General features: G+C 42.8%; 1 protein-coding gene across 2 annotated transcripts in view; it reads right to left on the bottom strand.

Moving 5' to 3' along the window:
• The window catches only part of myo10l3 (myosin X, like 3), a 73,744-nt gene that overhangs the window by 34,570 nt on the left and 17,449 nt on the right, over positions 1-21,725 (bottom strand). Inside the window, exons 2-11 of one of the 2 annotated variants that reach the window (XM_080456957.1) lie at positions 17,957-18,055; positions 8,066-8,224; positions 6,831-7,018; positions 5,657-5,791; positions 5,367-5,491; positions 4,980-4,993; positions 4,750-4,834; positions 4,503-4,609; positions 4,000-4,129; positions 3,004-3,122 (exon numbers count right to left, since the gene is read on the bottom strand). In XM_080456957.1, coding sequence (XP_080313083.1) covers positions 3,004-3,122; positions 4,000-4,129; positions 4,503-4,609; positions 4,750-4,834; positions 4,980-4,993; positions 5,367-5,491; positions 5,657-5,791; positions 6,831-7,018; positions 8,066-8,224; positions 17,957-18,055 — 1,161 coding nt within the window. Of the gene's footprint in view, positions 1-3,003; positions 3,123-3,999; positions 4,130-4,502; positions 4,610-4,749; positions 4,835-4,979; positions 4,994-5,366; positions 5,492-5,656; positions 5,792-6,830; positions 7,019-8,065; positions 8,225-17,956; positions 18,056-21,725 lie in introns of those variants that run through there. The other variant, XM_080456956.1, reaches the window with a different exon arrangement.

Below are 21,725 nucleotides of genomic sequence, written 5' to 3'. Positions count from 1 at the left end.
TGTTATGTTTGAATGAGTAATGAGGTGTGTGATAGCAGCGGTGTGGGTGGGAGCAGACAAAGGGGTATCATTGTCGCCGTCTGTCTGTGTCTATGGAGAGCAGCGAGGAGGACAATGTCTGTTTTCACAACAGATGCCGTCGTTTATCAGTGCCCGCATCTTCGAGGTGTTGCGCAACGTGTACGGCACGCTATTTGTTATAGTACAAAAACCTCTGTAAAAACACATACAAGCCACAGTACCGTGTAAACTGGCTTTGTTAAGACTGTCGCCTCAGGCAACAGTCTTTCGGGTCTCCTTTCTATGTCCAATAGAAAAGGATGACACGCCCAAAAGCACAATAACTGTCTCTGGAATACACTCAGAGACACAGAGGTCAAAGGGCCATATAAGGACAGAGCAGTGGAAGCCAAATAGAGAACATCTACACAGGTTCGCGAGTTACATTTCCACTCTGGGTGTTGGGAGTGCACTGACAGTGTTATGAAGTCTTGGAACCAAATGTGTACCAGTAGTATGTGTAACGTTTTAGTACTATTGGATGGGTCTTTTGCCATGGGGCAATTTTAAGAGTACCAGAAAGCTAGAAAGCAGAAAACAGGTGAATGTACAGTATTGTATTGTCTGTGTATGATGGACATCTTGTATGTCCAAATGTGGAAATAATATTTTAAATAACACATTTCTGCCCAATTGTGACAATATTCATAATGTTTCTCTGTTTCCCAACAACTCATCTACACGTGGTTCCTACAATATGGTACTCTAATGAGGTTAAAACAAAGGCTAGGAAGTTATTCGTAAATACTATGTGAACCAGAGCTGAGTACAATTTGAAATGGGCCTCTCTGCCAGACAGCATCCGTACAGTACAGTATGTATATGAAAAGCTTGAACTCGGCAACTAAACAATGGCTCAACAGGCATTGTGTTTGGACTGAAAATAACACAGCGTGGCGGTATGTATGCAGGGCAACAATGCTCTTGAGTTATATGGTAATCCATCATGCAGAGTCATTTCTGCTGCTGCTGAGTGCGAACACACTGTACGTAGCGCTAGTGGCTTCAGGATCTCCGGGCACAAGGGGCAGAAGAATGGCTATTTGTCCTGATAGGGGGGGGGCACTATAGCGGGCAGCGTCATGGGGTGGGTGACCACTGGCCACTGTGAGAAGAAGCCATTCTGAACGACTCCAGGACAGAAATAATACATTCTATTAAGAGAGAGGGCCAGCTTCAAAGGGCAGACAGTCAAGCTGGCTGTACAACCCAAGTCAGTCTTTGTCTTAAAGAAGAAAAGCTTTCTTGTGACTCTCGTGCCTCTTACACAATGATGAAGGTCCATTCTGCATATTCACTGAGATTTATGAGGCTGAGTGGGCTGGGGGGCTTGCGCTCATGCAAAGCAGGGTTGTGCCATGTGTTAAGTTGTTCTTTTGGTATGTGGGACCAAAATGATTAACTAAATGCATTACTTTTCTCTCACATATTCATTCAAAATTAAACACCATAGTACTGGCATTTGAAGCTACGTAAACACAAAACGTCTTAAGTGTGGTTCTTGATTGTCGGCTATACTGCCCCCAGAGGAGAGCACTGTCACCTCACCCCAGTCTTTGCCTCTATTGTGCTTTTGACTGCGATCATTATCACCATAGCTTTGTTGTGCCAGGAATCTGGCAGACAAAAAGCAGGAAATGACTGGGAGTCACGCAAGGGATCTGGAGAGACATGTGGGGGAGAGCGCTGCAGAGAGGCTGTGTGTGTCACCAGGACAGCGGGAGGAGTGGTAAGAGGGGGGGGGGGGGGCAACAGACATTTGTGTCTTTGAATCATGGACTGGGAAGCAAACTGAGTGCAAAATTCTAAAGTATCCCCAGTGCGTCAGACTTCATACCATGAAGACACCAGAGAACAGTGGAGGGACAATGCTTCCATCAGCAGATTTGTGCCATCTGAAATCCATTTCGCACTAAGAGACAATCTCTGCCGGTTATCAGTCTCAGCTACTCCCAAATTTGCTGAGTCGGTACATTAAAAAATCCAGCTGAGGTGGCCAAACTGGACCTGAAATTGTGCTTTTTGTACTTTTAATTTGTTTAGATTTTCTTTTCCACAGGTTGTATGGACAGCCTGGTTTTCTACTGACCTGTTGTCAACAATACGTGTGTTTGCAAAGGACTTACTGTTGATGGTTTGTGGTGGAACCTATCAGAACCGTTCTGCCTAAAAGTGAGGTGAAAGCTGTGTAGAGTGTCCATTCCCTTAAGCCGCTTTTCCATCACAGCTTAAGCACGACACTGTCCAGTACAGTCCAGAACCGCACCGCACCGCTTCAAAATGTCTTGCGTTTCCATTGCACAAAAGTCCCCACTCGCAAAATGGAATTGGAATTACTTGAGTAAAAGTACAAAAACTATTGGTATCAAAATGTACTTAAGGTACAAAAGTAAGTACTAAAATGTTTGAAAATAGCAGATCTACAATGATGCGATGCGTTGTGAGCTTGTAGATCGGCTATTTTCAAATAGCCTAGGTATATATAGGGCTTAAGTGGTTAATGTATGTTTTATAATGTAATCATTTATATCTGAAAAGTAACTAGTAACTAATACGTTTTCAGATAATTGTAGTGGAGTAAAAGTACTACCAATATTTACAAGCAACTTTACAGAAACATAAGCCCAATGTCGCTTATAATAAGTGGACATGGCAACACTGCTACCGTAGTGTTTACATTTTTACAGAGACCTGAGTGGACAGACACAGCTGTGAGCCGACCAATCAGTAGCAGTCACAGCTTTAGCCCCGCTTAGCCCAGCTCAGACCTACCCAAGACTGGGTACTTTTTAGGCACCAGTTTAGTACCACTTACACACCACTCTACCCACTTCATTGTAGTGGAAACCGTTGCTGTGGTGGGCGGTGTGGGGTGGGGCTAGGTAAGTCCATGTATATGGAAAGCCGCCTATAGAGAACAGTATGAAATGGACGTATGGTTACCTGCTCCACAGTGAGCGGTGAGCAGATCTCCTCTCCTCTGAGGATCATGGAGCGTTGCGTCAACACCTCCGACAGCTGGAAGGAATCCAGGCCCAGTAACTCACTGACGTTACTGACCACTGCAACACACACACACACACACACACACACACACACACACACACACACACACACACACACACACACACACACACACACACACACACACACACACACACACACACACACATTTCAAATACCAACCCGCACACACGCAACGCACACATGCATGGGCACATGCGCAAATACAAGCACCCACAAAAAATAAACGTTGCCTTTATTTGTGAGCAGAACACAGGCTTTGCTGATCAATCTGGTCCCTACTCATCCCTACACACACAGCACAGCTGAAAATCCTGTTATTTTAGCTCTGAGAGCGTAAAAATGGACTCCATCATTTCTACAGTTAAAGTAACACTAGGGATTGTGCTGTGCACATATCCTGTGCAGCCCCCGAGTAGAGGAAACTCAAGTCTGGTGGCTGTTCTGTAATGTACTGTAGTTACTGTAGTACACAGATTCCTTGGAAAAGAGGTCAGACTAAGCTAACAAAGGAGCCTCAAGCTCATGTTACAGCCTGTTTAGTGCTCTCTTACTGTCTGCTAGCACAGCATTTCTCAAACTCGATGCTAGAACTTGGGATGTTGTGTACAGAATCTGTATTTAGTTTTTTGCTTCAAAAGACATTTTGAGTTTAATATGGACAGGCAATGCCATCTCTTCTTGCGTCCAAAAATTATAACATTGTGTTCTGCCTTAAGGCTCTAGAGAACAATCAAGTAGTTATCTGAAAAGGCCATTTAACTTTTTTGCTCATTCAAGTTTTTTGTAATCCATCCAGTGATGGGAATGAGTACATCATTGGAACTCTCTGGCATATTCAGTCTGACAGATAGTATTTAATATTCTAATAAATCTGTTGGATGTTATTAACATTTGTTGGTTTCACTCTATTACCTCCTTTGGAAGTGATTTGCGCTCCTCCTGCGGTCATGAATTCAATGTTCCCCATCTGGAGGACAGCAGACAGCAGCTTGAAAACATCTCTGATCTCCTCCTCAGAGAACTCCATCACTTTGAGGGCTTCCTGCAACAACAATGAGAAGTGAATTTAATTTATACATTTCATACATGTGATGTTGTCATTGAAAATGTGTAATGATCACAACATACATTATGTCGGTCTGCTCAGAACATGACATAGATTGAACTTCCTTGGTGTTTACTGTAACTCCACCTCATTATAGAATACCCTAAAAAAATATATGCTTCACAAACCACAAAACAGCCACACAATAAAAAATAAAATAAAATTCCACAAGGCTCGAGTTACATGAGTCAATTCTATCTGATGGGATGATCTTGTATGGGTTCATAACGCCCTCTGGTGGTAGATTAGAGCACGTGTAACAGGAACAGCATTCCCACGCATAAACAAGCAACATTGTTCCTTCCTTTACCATGACGCTGTCAAACAGCTGTTTGTCGTCCAGGCTACTGTCCTTCACACAGCCTGACTGGCTCAGGTAGTGGTAGGACTCTGGGCCCTCAGACAGGAGGTACATGTCTGCAACACGGAGAAACGGATGAGCATTGTACGTTTAATAAATTAAAGAACAGAACATTATTCCACTGATTAGGGGAAAAAGAATCCAACATTGTGATATGGTGTCAAAGAAAAACATTGTCCATAATAAGATAACCCACCTCTGTGGTCTTTGTCTGCCCCTGCCAACATTGCATAGAAAATATGGTAGTTCCTCTCTCCAGGATTCTGTCTAACCACACGGTTCTAGAATAGAGAGAGGAACAGACAATCTTTCATATATGACCAGAATCTTTGAATGAATGTTACAACTAAACACATCTAATGATTACATTGAACAGAGAAGAAGCCTGTTATTGAGAGAAGTGGATCCCAGTGATTGAACACAAACCTTTTCGAGTAAATCTGGAGGTTGAGAGTCAAGGAAAAGACAGACAATTACACAGTGAATACTTCTACATGTCAGAATCAGGATCAGAATGAACTTTATTGTCCAATCACAGGGTTAAAGGTGTAAAGTACTGGGTGAAATTCGTTCATTGTGCAAGCTCCGTTGTTTTTGTTGTTTTCAGGAAGAGAAAAAGAAAAGGGCGGGCAGGAGGAGCAAGGAGAAAAATAAATAAAAATGTAGTACGAAAACAGGAGGGGACCTAGTATAGAGCCCTAGGGTAAAAATGTAGTGCGAAAACAGGAGGGGCCCTAGTACAGACCCCTCGGGGACTCCGGTCAACTAAGTATAGGGTTTAAGTGGTTAAATAATTGGGTTCGTGAAGGATACAGTCAATGATGCACCCTCCCTGGATGTTTCCATTCTGGGAGAAGTGGAGTTGAATGAACTTCCCAAAGCGACTGGAGTTGTTGTTATACACCGTCTTGGCGTTCCCAAAAGCTTCCATGATAGGACTAGAGGCAGAAATATGTATAGATCATAGTGGGAATCATACATACATAAACAATCAACGTTCTCAGAGTCACAAATGGATGAAATAGCAGTTAACACTATGGATTTGATATGTACAGTATATACTGGGGTTGGTGGATGGGGGATAAAAGGTTCTGTTAGGGTACCTGCTCTGAACGATAGCCTGCTCCACCCTGGTGGTCCTCTCTGACGGAGGAGAGCCCACTGAGTTCTGACTCATCACTGACAGGAACTTCAACAGTAGCTTGGTGCTCTCCGTCTTCCCCGCACCACTTTCTCCACTAGAGACGCACACACCACACGGAGAGGAACAAAGCAAGTGAGGAAAGAGAAAGAGAGAAGACAGAAGAGTAGAGAGAGAGCAAGCGCAAGAGAAAGAGAGAGAGAGAGAGAGAGAGAGAGAGAGAGAGAGAGAGAGAGAGAGAGAGAGAGAGAGAGAGAGAGAGATTTAGCTTTATGTTCAAAGTTCATCACTTGATTCTTGAAATTTTGCTATCTTCCCAATATGAAAATAAATCATAACTAACCAATCAGATCAATCAAGCTTATTTCTTATCTATGAAAATGTTGCTGTGGTTCATTTGAGTGGTAAGTTAATTACCACATAGGCAAAAACAAAAACACATAAAAAATGAGAACATTATAACTTAATACAAAAATAAAACAAACAGTATGTTAAAGAAGCACCATTTTCAACCTTATCTTCATATAATTGGTCCTTCCTAATGCTCATTATAAGATGGCACGATTTCTGTCTACTGGCTCTGCATCTCAGAGGTGGGCTATGGACAGTTCAGAAACCTGCCAAACAATTACATCATCGATGGGGAATCCAAGCTAATAGAAACTACAGCCTTTCTCTTCCTGGAAAGTTAGCATGCTGAAATAGACATTGTTCTTGCATGAATAAAACATTTAAAATAATTTGCAATTAGCAAACCTGCCTACCGATGATGTCACTGGTAGGCAGGTTTCTGAAGCCCTCCTCTGATTCTCAGAGCGAGTAGACAGAAATGTTACCAGCTTATAATGAGCATTTGTGAGGACCAAGTATATAAAGATATGTTGAAAATGGGTGAAGTGGTCCTTTAAAATTACAGGAAAAGTGACTTTTTTTCACAAGTAACCATGTAATAAGCGGGATAATGATTGTACATTAACGACAGGCTCACAGAGGAGCATGTTGGGGCTCAGTGTCTTGCTCAAGGGCAGAGTTGTGTAGCCACCCTCCAGTCACCAGTGTACATCCAGAATACGCCCTCCTGTCTGTGCCTGGGGAATGAAACAGCAACCTCCATCAAGGCCAACCCTGATGCCCACCTGATGAGAACACATTGGCTGTCATGTCTCTTCCACAAGCAGCGGTAACACTCGTTGGCCACAGCGAAGATGTGTGGAGGCAGCTCCCCCAGGTGGTGTTTGCTGTACAGTTCAACTGCAGCCCCATCGTACAGTCCTGCTATCCGCTTATAAGGGTTCACCGCTGCCAGGATAGAACCTATATTGGTCTGGGGTACAAAAGGGAGACAGGACAAGTGGATGTAGGAGAGAGGAGAAGAGAGAACATGAGAGTACAATGAACAGAGGATATACAAGAGGGAAAGAACAAAAACGGAACATGGGAGATGGGGAAAAGGGGGGAGAGAGAGAGAGAGAGAGAGAGAGAGAGAGAGAGAGAGAGAGAGAGAGAGAGAGAGAGAGAGAGGGGGGAGAGGGAGAGAGAGCTATGATGAAGAAGAAGATAGATAATGCACTCGGTAAAAGACAAAGACAGATATTATATATGGTAAAAGACAATGTGTATGATAGCAGTTGATGAAAAAAAAGCTTAATCTTTACAGCTGTTGCAAGACTAACCTCCTGACCTCCAGCACTGATGCAAATGTTGAACTATGTATTCCACATTTAATGAAATAAAGAACCAATTCACTTTCACATTCAAAAGATTATCCCAGTTTCAGGTCCTTTTCCTCTCTCTGACATACTACCAGGGTCAGTAACACTCAGAAAATACAGCTATACTGCCACAAATGACCTAGTTTACATTGAGGCTGGTATTATTTTAAGAACCAAACCCATCGGTCCTACTCGGGTAAAGGACTTTGGGGAAAACGGGCCTCACCGAAGTGTGTTTGTAGGTCATCATTCCACTTACAATGACAACGGTCTGTAATGTCATTTATAAAGACCTGCCAAACCCTCTGAGATTAAATTAGCAGGCAGGAAGGTGTGTGTGTGTGTGTCTGTCTGTGTGTCTCTGTGTCTGTGTGTCTGTGTGTGTGTGTGTGTGTGTGTGTGTGTGTGTGTGTGTGTGTGTGTGTGTGTGTGTGTGTGTGTGTGTGTGTGTGTGCGTGCGACTGTGCGTGCATGTGTGTGTGTATTTGTGCGATTGTTTTTTCTTTACATTTCAGGTGCCAGACAGTGTGATAGACAGTGTGATAGGTCCCAGGTGGTATTTTAGATCTTAGTCAGGCAAACACGGACATCGAATCCTACATGGTGCTTAAGCATGAACACAACAATGGGTCAAAATAAGAGCTAAGCTTATGCCTTACGTAGATGTTGTCTTTCTGGTAGCGCAGGTACAGATTGTGCATGATGGCAGCTTCGTGCAGCTCTGCCAGTGAGGACATGTCCTCTACTCCAAGGACGCTGGTGGAGTGCATGGGGTACACCATCTCTCTGCTAACCTCTGCCCTCTGGAGGTAGATGGTCTGAAACACAAACAAATCCATTAGAAGGGTTAAGTTTTCACAGTAATATGAGAGAGGGAGGTAGACAGACATTAGAACTATATGTGCATGGTGTTCAACTGGATTGAAATAATGTTGCTTTATTTCAATATGCTGCATGATAACTGCAGGACTATGACAGAGAACAAACCGTTTACTTTGCCTGCCTGGAGTCTATATTCAGTATCTCTGTTTGTCCACAGCTGACAGATGAAGGCCTATCTGACAGCCAGAGGGGTACTGCAGCTTAGAACCTCAGGGGAGCAGACTGTACTAGTCAGAACTAGGACACTGACAAGTTTACACACAACTGAATCGGGCAGCTAGCACAACATCAGTCTCTTATCATGAGATTAGCTAAAGTCATGCACAGATGACAGGCAAGATTCATGGGGCGGTGCAAAAAGAATGAGGGGCCTTTGCTCAGACTGAAAAAGTGGCACCTTGAAACCCTCATGTGCTTGTCTATGCCTGTCACTTGTTTGCCCAGACTCCTTCTCCGTGCTTTGTTTCACTTGCTCGCTCTCTTAAGAAGAAAATACACCCGTGATGGAAAGATGATGAGCAGAGATGTCCTTGTCTTGACTTTCAATTCTCACAAGTATGATTTTTGCAAGCTTGGCAAGAGCTATTGAGCGTACCCACTTTGGAGAGAATTGACTTGAAATGGACTATAAGGGGAAGCTGAAAAGCGAGTGAGGTAAGCAGAAATGAGGGAGGGATTTGACAATGTTCCTACAGTGGCAGCCTGGCAGGCAGTACTGTGAGCACTGAGACAAGAATACAGCATCCAAGATCCATTAGTGATCCATAAGCAGACAGACATAATGACTTAATGGCAATCAAAACCAGGAATGGGCGAAAAAAGGGACGAGATAAAAGCAATGGAGGAGACAGAGATTGCATCAGCAGTGTTAGGCACTTGATGGGAAACAGTGTCTAGATCGATATCGATGGACGATGGACTGGGGGTTGGGGTTGTGGTTGTGGTGTGCTGATGCATTACTGCCTGGTGTTCCGGCATATTCTGTCCCCCCCTGGGAAGCAGGCCTTGGATTTCACAAATGGGATGAGTCAGCGCAGAATTGCTAGTGTGGCCCTGTGATACCTGACAGTAAGACTAAGAGAACAACTAAATGAACGTGAGGGTAGGAGTTCATTTAAGTTTAGTTTCAGCATTGTCTTGTCTAGCTTGGTCTTCTGGTCTACACCTGTCTAGTCAGAAGTTTTTGAAAACACACATTTTAACATAGAAAGTATCACATGTATATTTAAAAGTAATCAAAAACTGAGTCAAAGTTTAAAAGTCAAGTATATCACAGTAATATCTTCAGTATTGTTTCTATTACAGCCGGAGACTGTCCTGGGTCAAGACCGTGATTCTTTTGTGCTATTTCTCTAGCCTAGCCGATACAAAAATACAATACTAGATAAAGTCATCCAAAACAAAAGAATTGCATAATGAATATTACAAAATGATTTCTATCTGGCAACTATGTGCATGTCAGTTTTTTCCAAGCCAGATGAGAGAGCCATTAGAACATATGGGTGTATATCGAGATAACAACACAATATTAATGCACTCCATGTTGAGTTACTACATGTTTCTCTCATAACAAGGGTGGTGGAGGGCTGGGATCCTTTGGGGTGAAAAACAGTACACACACAGTGAGTGAAGTCATCACCCCACCAGATGCAAGCAGATTTACAGCCACCCTGACACACTAGCTGTCCCTAACCCTCTGGCCATAACCCCACCCTCTGCACTCTAGAAAATTGGCCTCTATTCACAGCACAGGGCCTAACTGACGCATAAATCCAACAGCCTGTTCACTTTCAGCAGATGCTTAAAAGTATTAACCTTTTCCATTCAAAAACATTGCAGTTAATTAATGAGGTAAAGTCATCACTGACACGTGAGCTTTGGTCTAATGGAATGAGGTCCATTGTTAGTACAAGCGTTAACATTTAAGCTCTATTGTTATTCTGACAAGAGACACCCAGGCAGTGTTTTTTTTAGGTCATGTTATTATAATAAACAATGTTACCATAAAGAGTTAATACCTAAAATGAGAGCAATTGTGCAACAAAATTGGACACAATTGCACTTTCAAAATAGTGTCTGATAAGACACTGGACAACAATGTTCTAGTGTTGTTACAGTCTGACACTTTTTGCTTGAACATGTTTTATTTGGACTCACATACACTCTATGAGAGTCTATGAAAGAGAGAAAACATTGTATAAGTTTACATCTAATGCACAGTAAATTCCTCGGTGTGAAGTGTAAAAATAGACCCTAATGGATCCTTACAGGTCACGCTTTTCAATGAAGAGAAGATTTTACTGAGTGAGGCTGAGGCCGCACTCATTGATGTGAGAAAAGATATTATGAAGGCAAGCATTTTTAAATCTTTCCTCTTACATCCGATGATTCAAGGGCCATTGTGCATCACACCATCAAACCAAATTGTGGTGGCTCAAAAGGCAACCGAAATACAATACCAAATAGCTAAGTTACCAGATTTCATTTGCAATTACAGGCGGTACATCAAGTTTCATCATGGGGAAAAACTGAGGAAAACACCATCACTTGTGCTCGGAAAACACCACTGTTAACAGAGAAATAAACGATGTATTCCTCCCAAACATCTTAAGTCTCAAGGGACAGACACTTGGCATTCATATTTAATGTGTGTTCATATTGAATGTGTGTGCGTGTGTGTGTGTGTGTGTGTGTGTGTGTGTGTGTGTGTGTGTGTGTGTGTGTGTGTGTGTGTGTGTGTGTGTGTGTGTGTGTGTGTGTGTGTGTGTACCATACATATTGTATATTGCAGCCTTTGTTTTGACCTTCTCTAAATAATGTTCTCTTCTGATTTCATGGAATAATCCTTGGGGATTTGTTCATGCCTGAATCATTAGACATGCACATGGGAAACAGAGCTGGAGTTCCCAGTTTCAAAAGAGGTTTCACATTTCCATTGCTTTAGCCCACTGTGATGGTTATTGGTTTAATTTCTGTGTGATATGCCACTTTCCACACGCCAATATCTATATATTTATCTTTTTACATGGTAGACCACACCGCATACTGAAAAACAAGGCTACAATTAAAGGTGCTGTAAGTGATATTTTTTGGTTAAAACAAAGTTTTTTATTAAAAAGGTTAAAGCTTAAAATGTATTTTGTGTTCACTAAAGAGCTGGAGAGATGGGGAGACCCCTGTTACTGAACACTATAGCAATGATTACTATAGAAATATAGAGCTATTTAACACATTTAAACACAACAATATCACTTACAGCGTGTGTGTGTTACACAGTAGCCTGCCCCTTTCCCATGTGGAACCAACGACCAATTACAATACATTAAATGGGACAAAAGGCTGGCTCTGTGCCAATGGCATACTCTTTCTAGTGTTAAAGGCAGAGGTCCCAGCCCAACCAGGGTGATAAACTATGTATTCGCTGTGAACATGGACTCATTATTAAATAGTTATTCTTAATTAATCACAATCAAGGTGATTATTTCAACACTCAAGGTGGGCGTTGTCCTCACATTAGGTTGGTTTGTTTCCTGTAGTGGCACCTCAGAAAGAGTTCGATGCTTTCTTTTATTCCATCGTCCATTTCACGAGGGATCCAACTTGATCATCATAACAGTAATGAATGAGTGGTGCACTTATGACTCAGGACAATCTGATCCAGCTTGTAACATAATGAGTGTGCATGTGAGGCTCTCTGTTGATTGATGAAATTAAATCATTAACTCAGTCAGAGTCAAACAATCATCTCCAAATGATAACTGGTGTTGACACTGGAAGAGTGTACAGCACACCATGTAAATCCATCACAGAAATTGAGCAGCAAAGCTCATCAAAGTCACTATACTCCTTGTCTACAGTACACTTGACAACACGTTAGATCTCACACTTTCACCATGCCTCTCATATCCGTCCAAAGCGGAATAACTAGGTTAGCTATGGTACATTAAACCAAAGTCTCTGTAGTCCAGAGGGTGCAAATTGAGATTTAGCAATTGATTGAATACTTTATTAACACGTTTGTTAACAGTACAGTAAAGTAATAAAACGCTATGCTAAAATTACCAGGTGTCAGTGGTTGGGTTTGCTTCCTGAAACCACACCCGCTACTACTTTGTGCACCCTGATCTTTTGGGAGGGCTAAAAAAACTTTGGACCATCGCTCTACAGATGGATAATTAATGTCTTTGGAATCATCGGGCATGCACACAAACACACACACACAAACACACACACAGATACAAAAAGACATTGACACACAGAGTTTGTCTGTTTATCACTGCCTATCTGTGTCTTTCACACACACACACACACACACACACTCACACACACACACACACACACACACACACACACACACACACACACACACACACACACACACACACACACACACACACACACACACACACACACACACACACACACACACACACACACACACACACACACACACACACACACACACACACACACACACACACACACACAGCTAGTGTGGCTCCATCTGCTGCAGTAGGGTCACACCCTGGCCCAGGGGATGTGGGTGGATTAGGAGGTTGCAGGCTTATTAATGGTGCATATTGTTCAAAGGAGAGAGAGGCTAAAAGAGAGACAACGCATAAACAACACTGGCTGGATGCCATGCAAAAGAACACATTATTGGTACTATTCACTGACAGCTCACCGCTACTACAAAATGTCCTACTCCTTGTGAGATACTATCCATTCACCACACACTCAGACACAAATAGCACAATAGCACTTCTGTGACTTTGGGATTTGGGCAAACACGCTCATGAATGTGCACTGCTCACACAGATGCGCTCACATTATAAAACATAAAGGCTCAATTGACCAACAATCCAGAAAAGGCTGAGTGGGTATCAGTGGGTTATTTTCAGCCTCCAGTGCTGTGTGGCTATATAGTATGGACAATTTCAATAGTTTAATCTATCAGTGGGAACATACCTTTGTTTTTGTGAATTTCTCCCTCAATGTTGTCGTTTTCAATTCCCCCCTTTACCTGCCAACCAATCTCCACTGTTGGCCTGGGTACGGAGTAGACAACCACACAGAGGTCAGCAGCTGCTTCTTTTCACCTGACATTGAGGAGTTTCACTGGTGTAACATATGGGGAGGTTCACGCCATCTTCCCCCAGTCGCTAGTTAAGGACATAATCCCACCTATGAACACTGTCAATTGTGTTATGAGCTTGTAGATCTTCCATTTTCGGTGTGCGACATTGTCGTATGACAGAGTATAAATTAACCACATTAAGCCTAGGGATTATGGGCATATCAGAAACTGGCAAACATTCTGCAAAAATAGCCCACAATAAGCCTCACCATGTCTTAGCGCCTGGCCAAACCGGAGACACAGCTGGCGGTAAGCGAACCCAAACCTCTGCAGTGGTGTTTTAACTCGATGCCAAATGGAAGCGTATGAAACCGGCACCTGACGGGTCTGTTGTATTTGACTCATTATTCATGTCTCCCGCACAAGATGACAAAGGAAATATGGCTGTTATTGTTGGGTAACAGTATGGGCCAAACCAAACATCACAGGGTTTCCCCAGGGTCTTAATTCTAAGAGATAGTCTACTTCATCATGATAAACTGATTTGGGATCCTTCTTCACCGGCATGGTCATCAGTTATAAGACAAACCGTATGTGGCCAACGTTGCCATTTTCGCCTTTGTATTACATCTGAGTAGTTACACAAGCTATCAGCAATGCCATTCTTAATGTTTGTACCAAATTATGCATGCTTTATGCTGAAACGGGGTACCAACACCTTGCAGAACAATACAGTAATGCCATCCTGTTCCATTATTGACATCTTGTTATGATCCAAATGACATCACCATCACCAACACTGGCTATGTAGAGCATAGCCTGCCTTTCCATGCCTTGCCTTACATGCCTCTTGTCATGTTCACCCCCTGGAGACAAACTCACTGTCACTCAGCTGGTGCCATCTGTACACACGAAAATGCAAACACGCACACACGCAAACATACACTCCCAGTGAAAGGTTCAATAGTAGGACAGACGACAGCCAAGGTTGTTAGATCGCACCGTTCTCTTAGTTCCCATGAGCTTTACAGAATCCAACAGTGCTGCTTTCCATGCTGTGATATTAGCTGAAAGTAAAACTATATCACTACAGAGAAACTGTTACAAGAAAGAGCAGATGTGGTTTTCAGTCTGGACAGCGGCTCTGTGAGTGTGTGGGGATTGCTGATCGATGTACAACAGGGGTGCAGTCAGTCACACCTTGCAACTTCAGGACAGTGGTCATTTTTAAGCCCTGGCTATCCTGGGGACAAACGGTGATGAATGGTGATGGTTGATGTGACAGGAGTCAGCTCAGCCAGTTAAAATGACAGAAGGAACCTCCTGACTCAGTGGACAACGACCCCCTGGTGTGCTCCCTTGAGGCCGCAAGCTGAGGTAGGAAAGTATGGTACTTTAGTGCAGTGGTTCTCAACCTTTTCAGTCTGCGACCCCCCAAAAGAATCATATTTGAACTGGGGACCCTTCCCCACCCTGACAAGCAGTTCCACAGATATATTGTGAAAATAGCAGATGTACAAGCTATTTTCACAATTTTGCCTCATATTATTTGAAATTGTCACTTCACTGTCATCAGGGGACCCCCCCCCCCCCCCGAAATCACATGTGGACCCCCCTGGGGGTCCCGACCCACAGGTTGAGAACCACTGCTTTAGTGCACCTTTAGCGCAAGAGCTTAAACAAAGGGTGATGCTAGGTTGAGCCCAGGGGGACCTTGCTGCCAGGGTACATTTGTTAATTGAACTCTGACAGAGGGTACAGAGGGTACCTCTGACCATCTGTTTGTGTTTTCACCACGCAAGCGATTCCCAAGCCAATTCATTTGGGGAGTGCTCTTTTGGTTCACCCAATGTCCTGCATATGTGCAATGTTTTGCAACAAATACATGACTTTTGAAATCACCGGCAGGCAGGCATGCGCATGCCGACATCAAGGCCTTGAGGCTCTTATGAGGTGCGCCCGAGCGAGGCCAGGAGGCGAGTGAGTGCCCATGCCGTCGACGAGCACGCCGTCCGAGTTGGCAAGCCGCGGTGGTCGGAATAGGTTATCACGTCAGTGAACCAAAACTAGCACTACTTCCGTGTCAATCACAGCGAGCTGGGGGAGTGTTTTTTGTGGATCTGACTTGAGAATAGCAAATGCTTGTTTTCACCACACACCAGAGACTGTGTTTTCAATTAACACATTTTGACTGTAGGGTCGTTATGACTCACACAATAAACATCTACGTATATTGTGATCTCTCTAAATCAGAGACATAAGTGAAATACCCAGAGGATGAGGACATGTGCAGGTGCAGGTCTCTGCCATAGCCCGCACTAGGCCAAGGAACCCCCACAAAGAGGCAGGGCCTCTCCTCAGCAAGGCGTGGATAATGCACATGCCCTCAAGATCAGCTACTGTGTAGGCACTAATTAACATGGCTGATCACTGGTGCCATACATGGACTCTAGTGTGATCTCCATGGCAACACACCTGGCAGCAAATGTTTCAATGGACTAGAGCACAATCAAAGCCCTTGAGGGACACAATGTACAGTATATTGGCAGATGCTACATTCTTGTCCAGTTAATAAGTGAAATAAGTGAGTTTGGAGCCATCATGTGTGTGTGGTGACATTACATCATGGGCAGTTCAATCATTTAGATGCACGTGTCTGATGCATTTGACCACATCACCACCACATTTAGTTGCTGTGGAAACAGTTATCTCAGCAGGCTACAGAATGATTGCTTAATCCAGACACACATAACAAAACAGCCTTTGAGTTTTCAGCAACACATGTCACAAACATATTTGAAAAAATGTTTTCCTTGCCGGCATTGAAGATATACTGTAAATCTGGCCCTTTCCCCAAGACAAAAGACTCTGCTCTCTCCGTTCAACAAAAACTTGGTGTGTCTCCCTTTCAGAGGTTAGAGTTATTAAGATATCTTTTTGGGCGGTGAAACCGCCCCTATAAGTGAGGTTTGGATATTTGTACAACAAATCCTGCGCTGTGATTGGCCAAAAATGTACAAAAATGTACCCCGCCTAACCCTGCACCGTGATTGGCCAATCACAGTCTATTCAGGACTGTGATTGGCCAGTGTCACATGACACATGTGCATAGCCCTATATAAGAAACCATAACTTTAAAAAAAACATAAGTTTTTTTTTTTTAAGTTATGGTTTCTTCCATCATAAAGAGTGTTTCAATAAATGTATTTATTTTTTGTACATGATTGGTTGACTCCATTCAGTATTGTGATTAGCTAGCAAGACACCGCCCACTTCACACAGGGTGTGATTTTTTAATAAGGGTTAGGGTTATCTTATTTGATAACAAAATATCAATGTTATAAGTGTGGATCAGTGAGAACAGCCGACTGTATTTTAAGTCCTCCATGACAGACAAGAATAGGCAGATTCAGGGCCAGGAAAGATAATGCTGAGATGTTTGTTTCCAAAAGAAAGAAATTCTGCACCTCAGCCACTATGCCACTTGAGCCCATATGTCGCCCATATTTAGATCAATAGTAAAGAGGTCCAGAAATAACATTGGGCCTTGGGTCTGACCGTGACGTTAGGATAACAGCTGTGTGACAGGCTTGGCTTGATGTGTTATGATGCTGTAGGTTGTGGTCCTCTAGACTAAACAGTTTGTTGGGCCCTCCATGGCCCTGAACAAAGGCCCATCCTTTGGGTAAGGATGGATCTTCAACGCCCACGAGGAGGAACCAGAGGGTCCTATTATATGTACTATTCATTGTACTTGTACAGTACAAAGGCCTTCCTCTACAAATGAGCCTAAAACGGAAGGCTCATTTTCCATAAATGCCATCTGACCCCCAGACATTTAAATCAGAGTCTATTATTTAACCTTTCAACACCCCATTATTTCACTCTCTGCCCCCCATTCTCCCTCTCTTTCTGTCTTGCCATCGCTCTCTACTGCTCTCTCTTTCTCCCTCTTGCAGGATTTCCTTCAGACACAAAGGCCAAACAGATAAGCATAGGCCACTGACTCGTCACAAAGTAGAGCCCATTCCTGCCATTCTTCTATTATTACAAAAGGTGTTGATTCCGTCACAGAGCCTGATACAGTGCTCTAAGATGGAACGCATGTGCGCTGACTGCGCTCACAATAGCCTCTCATAAACAATGCCCTGTGGGTCTTTCAAGTTGTTTTACTGCTACACGCTATTGGACATCTTAGTTCAGTAGTAGCATGGAGTCAAGCCTTATATCACTTATAGGCTAATAGACAAGGGGAAGGTCCTTGGCTTTCAGTCAAAATCAGCAGGCGGAAATGTACTGGCTTGACATTCTAAAGCAGCACATAAGAAAGACTAAACAGTGATGGCTTTACATAGCACTTCCTTGGCTTCACGAGAGATCTGAATAATGTTGTGGGAACAAGCTGTCACGCCACAATTCTGGTTAATATCCGCTTCGAAGTCTTCAAACTAATTAAAGCCAAGTGATTTTGGGTTGTAGATAATAGGAGACAGATGATGCTTTGACACAGTGTGTAGAGTTTGTATTAAATACAAACTCTACACTTTAAATGCAATTTAATATTTGAAGGGTAAACAAGTGTTGTTCTTACCTTCCCATAATCAGTAGTGAGGACCAGAGTTGCATCGTCACAGGAGCTGACTGTGGAGGGATGGAGCTGCTCTTTGTGTCTAAGCCAGACGTGGGCCCCCTGCGAATACAACACATAACAACACAACATCAGTTGGATCTAAAAACGGATACTTTTCACGGGTAAACAATACTGAAGGTAATAACATTTACTGTGGTGTTTTATTTAGCTGTTGCTGCACAAACACCTAGATGAAAAAACACACCCACAATTAACGTTATTCCAACTAATGTTATTATCTATCAAAGTTAGATGATAGAATGATGATGGATGTTAAAATGTCCGGAGTTATCATGTACAGTGTACACAACACAATGTAAGCTGGACGAAGAGCCAATGACTCTGCTTGTATCACCTGGAAAAAGACCAGATGCAAGACACGTTAGAACGGATGAGAAATTGTGCATTCAAATACCCAGTAGCAGTGGTGTTTCATCTGATCTAGAAATGCAAACATCATAGGTACACAGGACAGTCAGGGACAGTGTGAAGTCATTGTCATCACATCACACAAACAACCACTAAGTTCATGCCAGCCAGCAGTGTCTGACTCTGAACTTCTCTCTTTTCCTTCACTCTCTCTGTCTCTTCCTCGTTCCCTCACCGTCAGTATCTCCAACACCCTCCATCCCTCCAATGCCTTATGCCACATAACCATTCCCTTACCAAACCATACTGGCACTGCTGCTACCCTCTCATTAAACCGTTATTACATTTTAGTGGAGGAAAGCTGTTAACCAGGCCTAAATGCAGGCTGAGGGTGTGTCATTCGCTTCAAAGTATACCACTCAGGATCATAAAAGTAGCTAAAACACTTTTTTAACCTTCTGGGTGGGTTAGTTACGAGTATGAGAAAATGGCCAAACAATCAAACTGTCACCACACTCTCATCAACATTGCCATAATTTCAGTACCTGGTTCTAGTCGTATGTTACAAAAAAACGACAACCCTATAGTTGAGAGGGATGACCCGGTCTCTAGTGTTTGTGTAGCCATGTCGAGTCACTGACCTTCCCGGCCATGTTTGTTAGAAGCTCAGTAACTGAGAGCAACAACAGGAATCTGTGGCTGATTGCTCAGACAGACAGCCATTTCCTTACAGCAGTGCATGATACATTTATAGAACAGCCTGCTTGATTGACTGTATAGCGTACCAGAAGGAATGCCAGCACATCCTCCTGACTCTGTGGCCTAAATTATGGTCTAAATAAGTTACTGAGTATGCAAGGCCCTTCTATAACCAGATCCATAGTTATTAGGATGAAAGACGAGTGGTTTAGACCTTTATGACAGCTGGCACAGGGGGCACACTGGTAGTCAAGCTAACCATTTATTGTTCAACTTCACCACATAACTACAAAGTGCTCTTCCATCTCAGAGACATGTGTTGTATCTGTAATCCTTTGCCCTTATTTTCCTGTTGTTACAGTTATTTTACAAACATATGACACATGGCATAAAGGAATAAGACCTGGTCCTTGGACATAGTTAAAATAAGGCTTTTTAAATTGTATTTATGCTGCTATCCAAAAATATATTTTTCCAACCATTTGATATTTCAATATTTCGACCTGTAAATTTGCCCTGCAATAAATGGCACGTATAGAGAAACAAGACCATTTGAAAGTGAACTTGTGTTACTTGTAGCAATCAAGGAGCACAGTTAAGGGAGCGTACCTTTTGCCCAGCCAAACAGCATTAATCATTGTGAGTGCCACCATTCAGGTGGCCCAGGGAACAGGGAGCAGGAGAGAGTTGTGTCCAACAGGCCATAAAACTGAAGAGATCAATAGGCATGGGTTCCACTAGGAAACCTTATACAAGGTCACCACTGCCCGACATCAATCCTCATTAACTATTAACAACAGGCTGCCACGTGTGCAGACACAAACACCCATCCACACTGTACAGAGAGAGAGAGAGAGTGTGTGTGTGTGTGTGTGTGTGTGTGTGTGTGTGTGTGTGTGTGTGTGTGTGTGTGTGTGTGTGTGTGTGTGTGTGTGTGTGTGTGTGTGTGTGTGTGTGTGTGTGTGTGTGTGTGTGTGTGTGTGTGTCATGGTCAAAATAAAGCTCAAGATGCTCCGGACCTGTCTGAGACAGTTGAAGATTATGTGAAATCTAATCTGCTGGTGGTGCTCATTGAATCATAGAGATTAAATGCCAGTGGAAATCAAGCCAGTATAATTATTTATTAAATGTTTGTGTTAAACAATGCTGCCTGATGAATATTATTTCTCAGTATTTTTATTTTTGTATTTTTATTTAAAGCTGCAGGCTCCTTTTTGGGCAGGAGTCACTCGGGCAGTCTAAAAACCTACTTCCATCACCATTTTCCAGATGGCTAATGGAGCACAGCTAAATGTGGCTCAGCCGAACCACTGGGGACAGCGGTGAGTGGGTTACAGAGGGGTCGTGTAAAATCAGTAGAAAGCTAAGGGGGGTGATGGAGAGAGAAAGAGAAAGACTGCAGACAATTGATAATGCCTCCGTCCTCTCCATTGTCTGGAAACATGCTAATTGGAAAGGCCAAAAGTTTAAAGAGTCCATTTCTCTTACATATGGCTAGATATGGCTTTTAAAGTGTTGTTTGGTATGCTCTCAAAAGCTATACCAGTGTCTGACAGTGCCTGCCTGATACCAGCATGTTATTATGCATGCCTACTTAATCACTTCACTTAAGCTTACTGAGGTCGCTGTAGGATAATTACTATTGTTTGATCTAGATACTACAGTTTTAAAGCAGATCAGTTACATAACTGGGCATTGCAACAGCTTGAATTTGGGGCATATTGCCAATACTCATCATATGGCTACCTCTCTGCCAGTAGCCATTAAGCTACATAACCAAGCCACTAGGCATTCTGCTCTGTCCTTGGATTAATGACTCCTGCTCAGGAGTCTGACTCTTTTGCTAATGGACTAGTGGGATCATACTTAGAGTGCTGCTAAGGCTAACTGTTGTAAGTTTACCATTGATAGTGTATATTTCTCATATTTACTGTACATATAAGCTATCAGCCTCACATCATATATACTAGTGCAACTGCAAAGGCTAAGCTGTAAAAATGTTATACTGCTGACACACTTCTCATTTACACTGCAGATTGACTGTACATATGTATCCATTCTCCCACTGTGTAGCTGGCTGAAACTGTACATATCAGCCTGACATCATACAGCCCATACTACTGGTGATAGATTGAACATTGATACTCTGCCTACATTTATATTTACATCAATTAATAGTTAATTCATTACACAAATCCCGGTCAGTCAAAGTGCAGATAGCCAGTCCAGACTTTCTCCCATTTGTCATTTTGTAACTTCTACTTCTTTTATGTTACTATACTTGTTTACTCTTATTTTAATGTTACTCTTGAAGCTTAGCTGTATGTCTCAACTCGTACTTGTATCTATCCTGTGTTTCCAACTACGGTGCTGCTACAGCAACTGAATTTCCCTCACAAGATTGATAAGGTCTATACATACCTGTCTGTCTGTCTATCTATTATCTACATATCTATTTATCTACAGTATATCTAACTACAATGCGCAGTAAATCTGATAAAGAGGATGACTAGCCAGTCAGTTAGTTGCAATAGTGGTCCACTGATGCAGTTTATCCAGGACTTGCCAGATGTTGGACAGAGTCAGACAGTGGGCACGTCAAGACAGTAGGAATGGAGAGGTATAAGTCATGCACATACCGCAGGTTTCTACACCACATCCG

The sequence above is a fragment of the Gymnoscopelus braueri genome (assembly GCF_963280865.1).
Source record: "Gymnoscopelus braueri genome assembly, chromosome: 18".
NCBI lineage: Eukaryota > Metazoa > Chordata > Actinopteri > Myctophiformes > Myctophidae > Gymnoscopelus > Gymnoscopelus braueri.
Note: the sequence above shows the minus strand (reverse complement) of the source record. Positions and strands in the feature narration are given on the sequence as shown.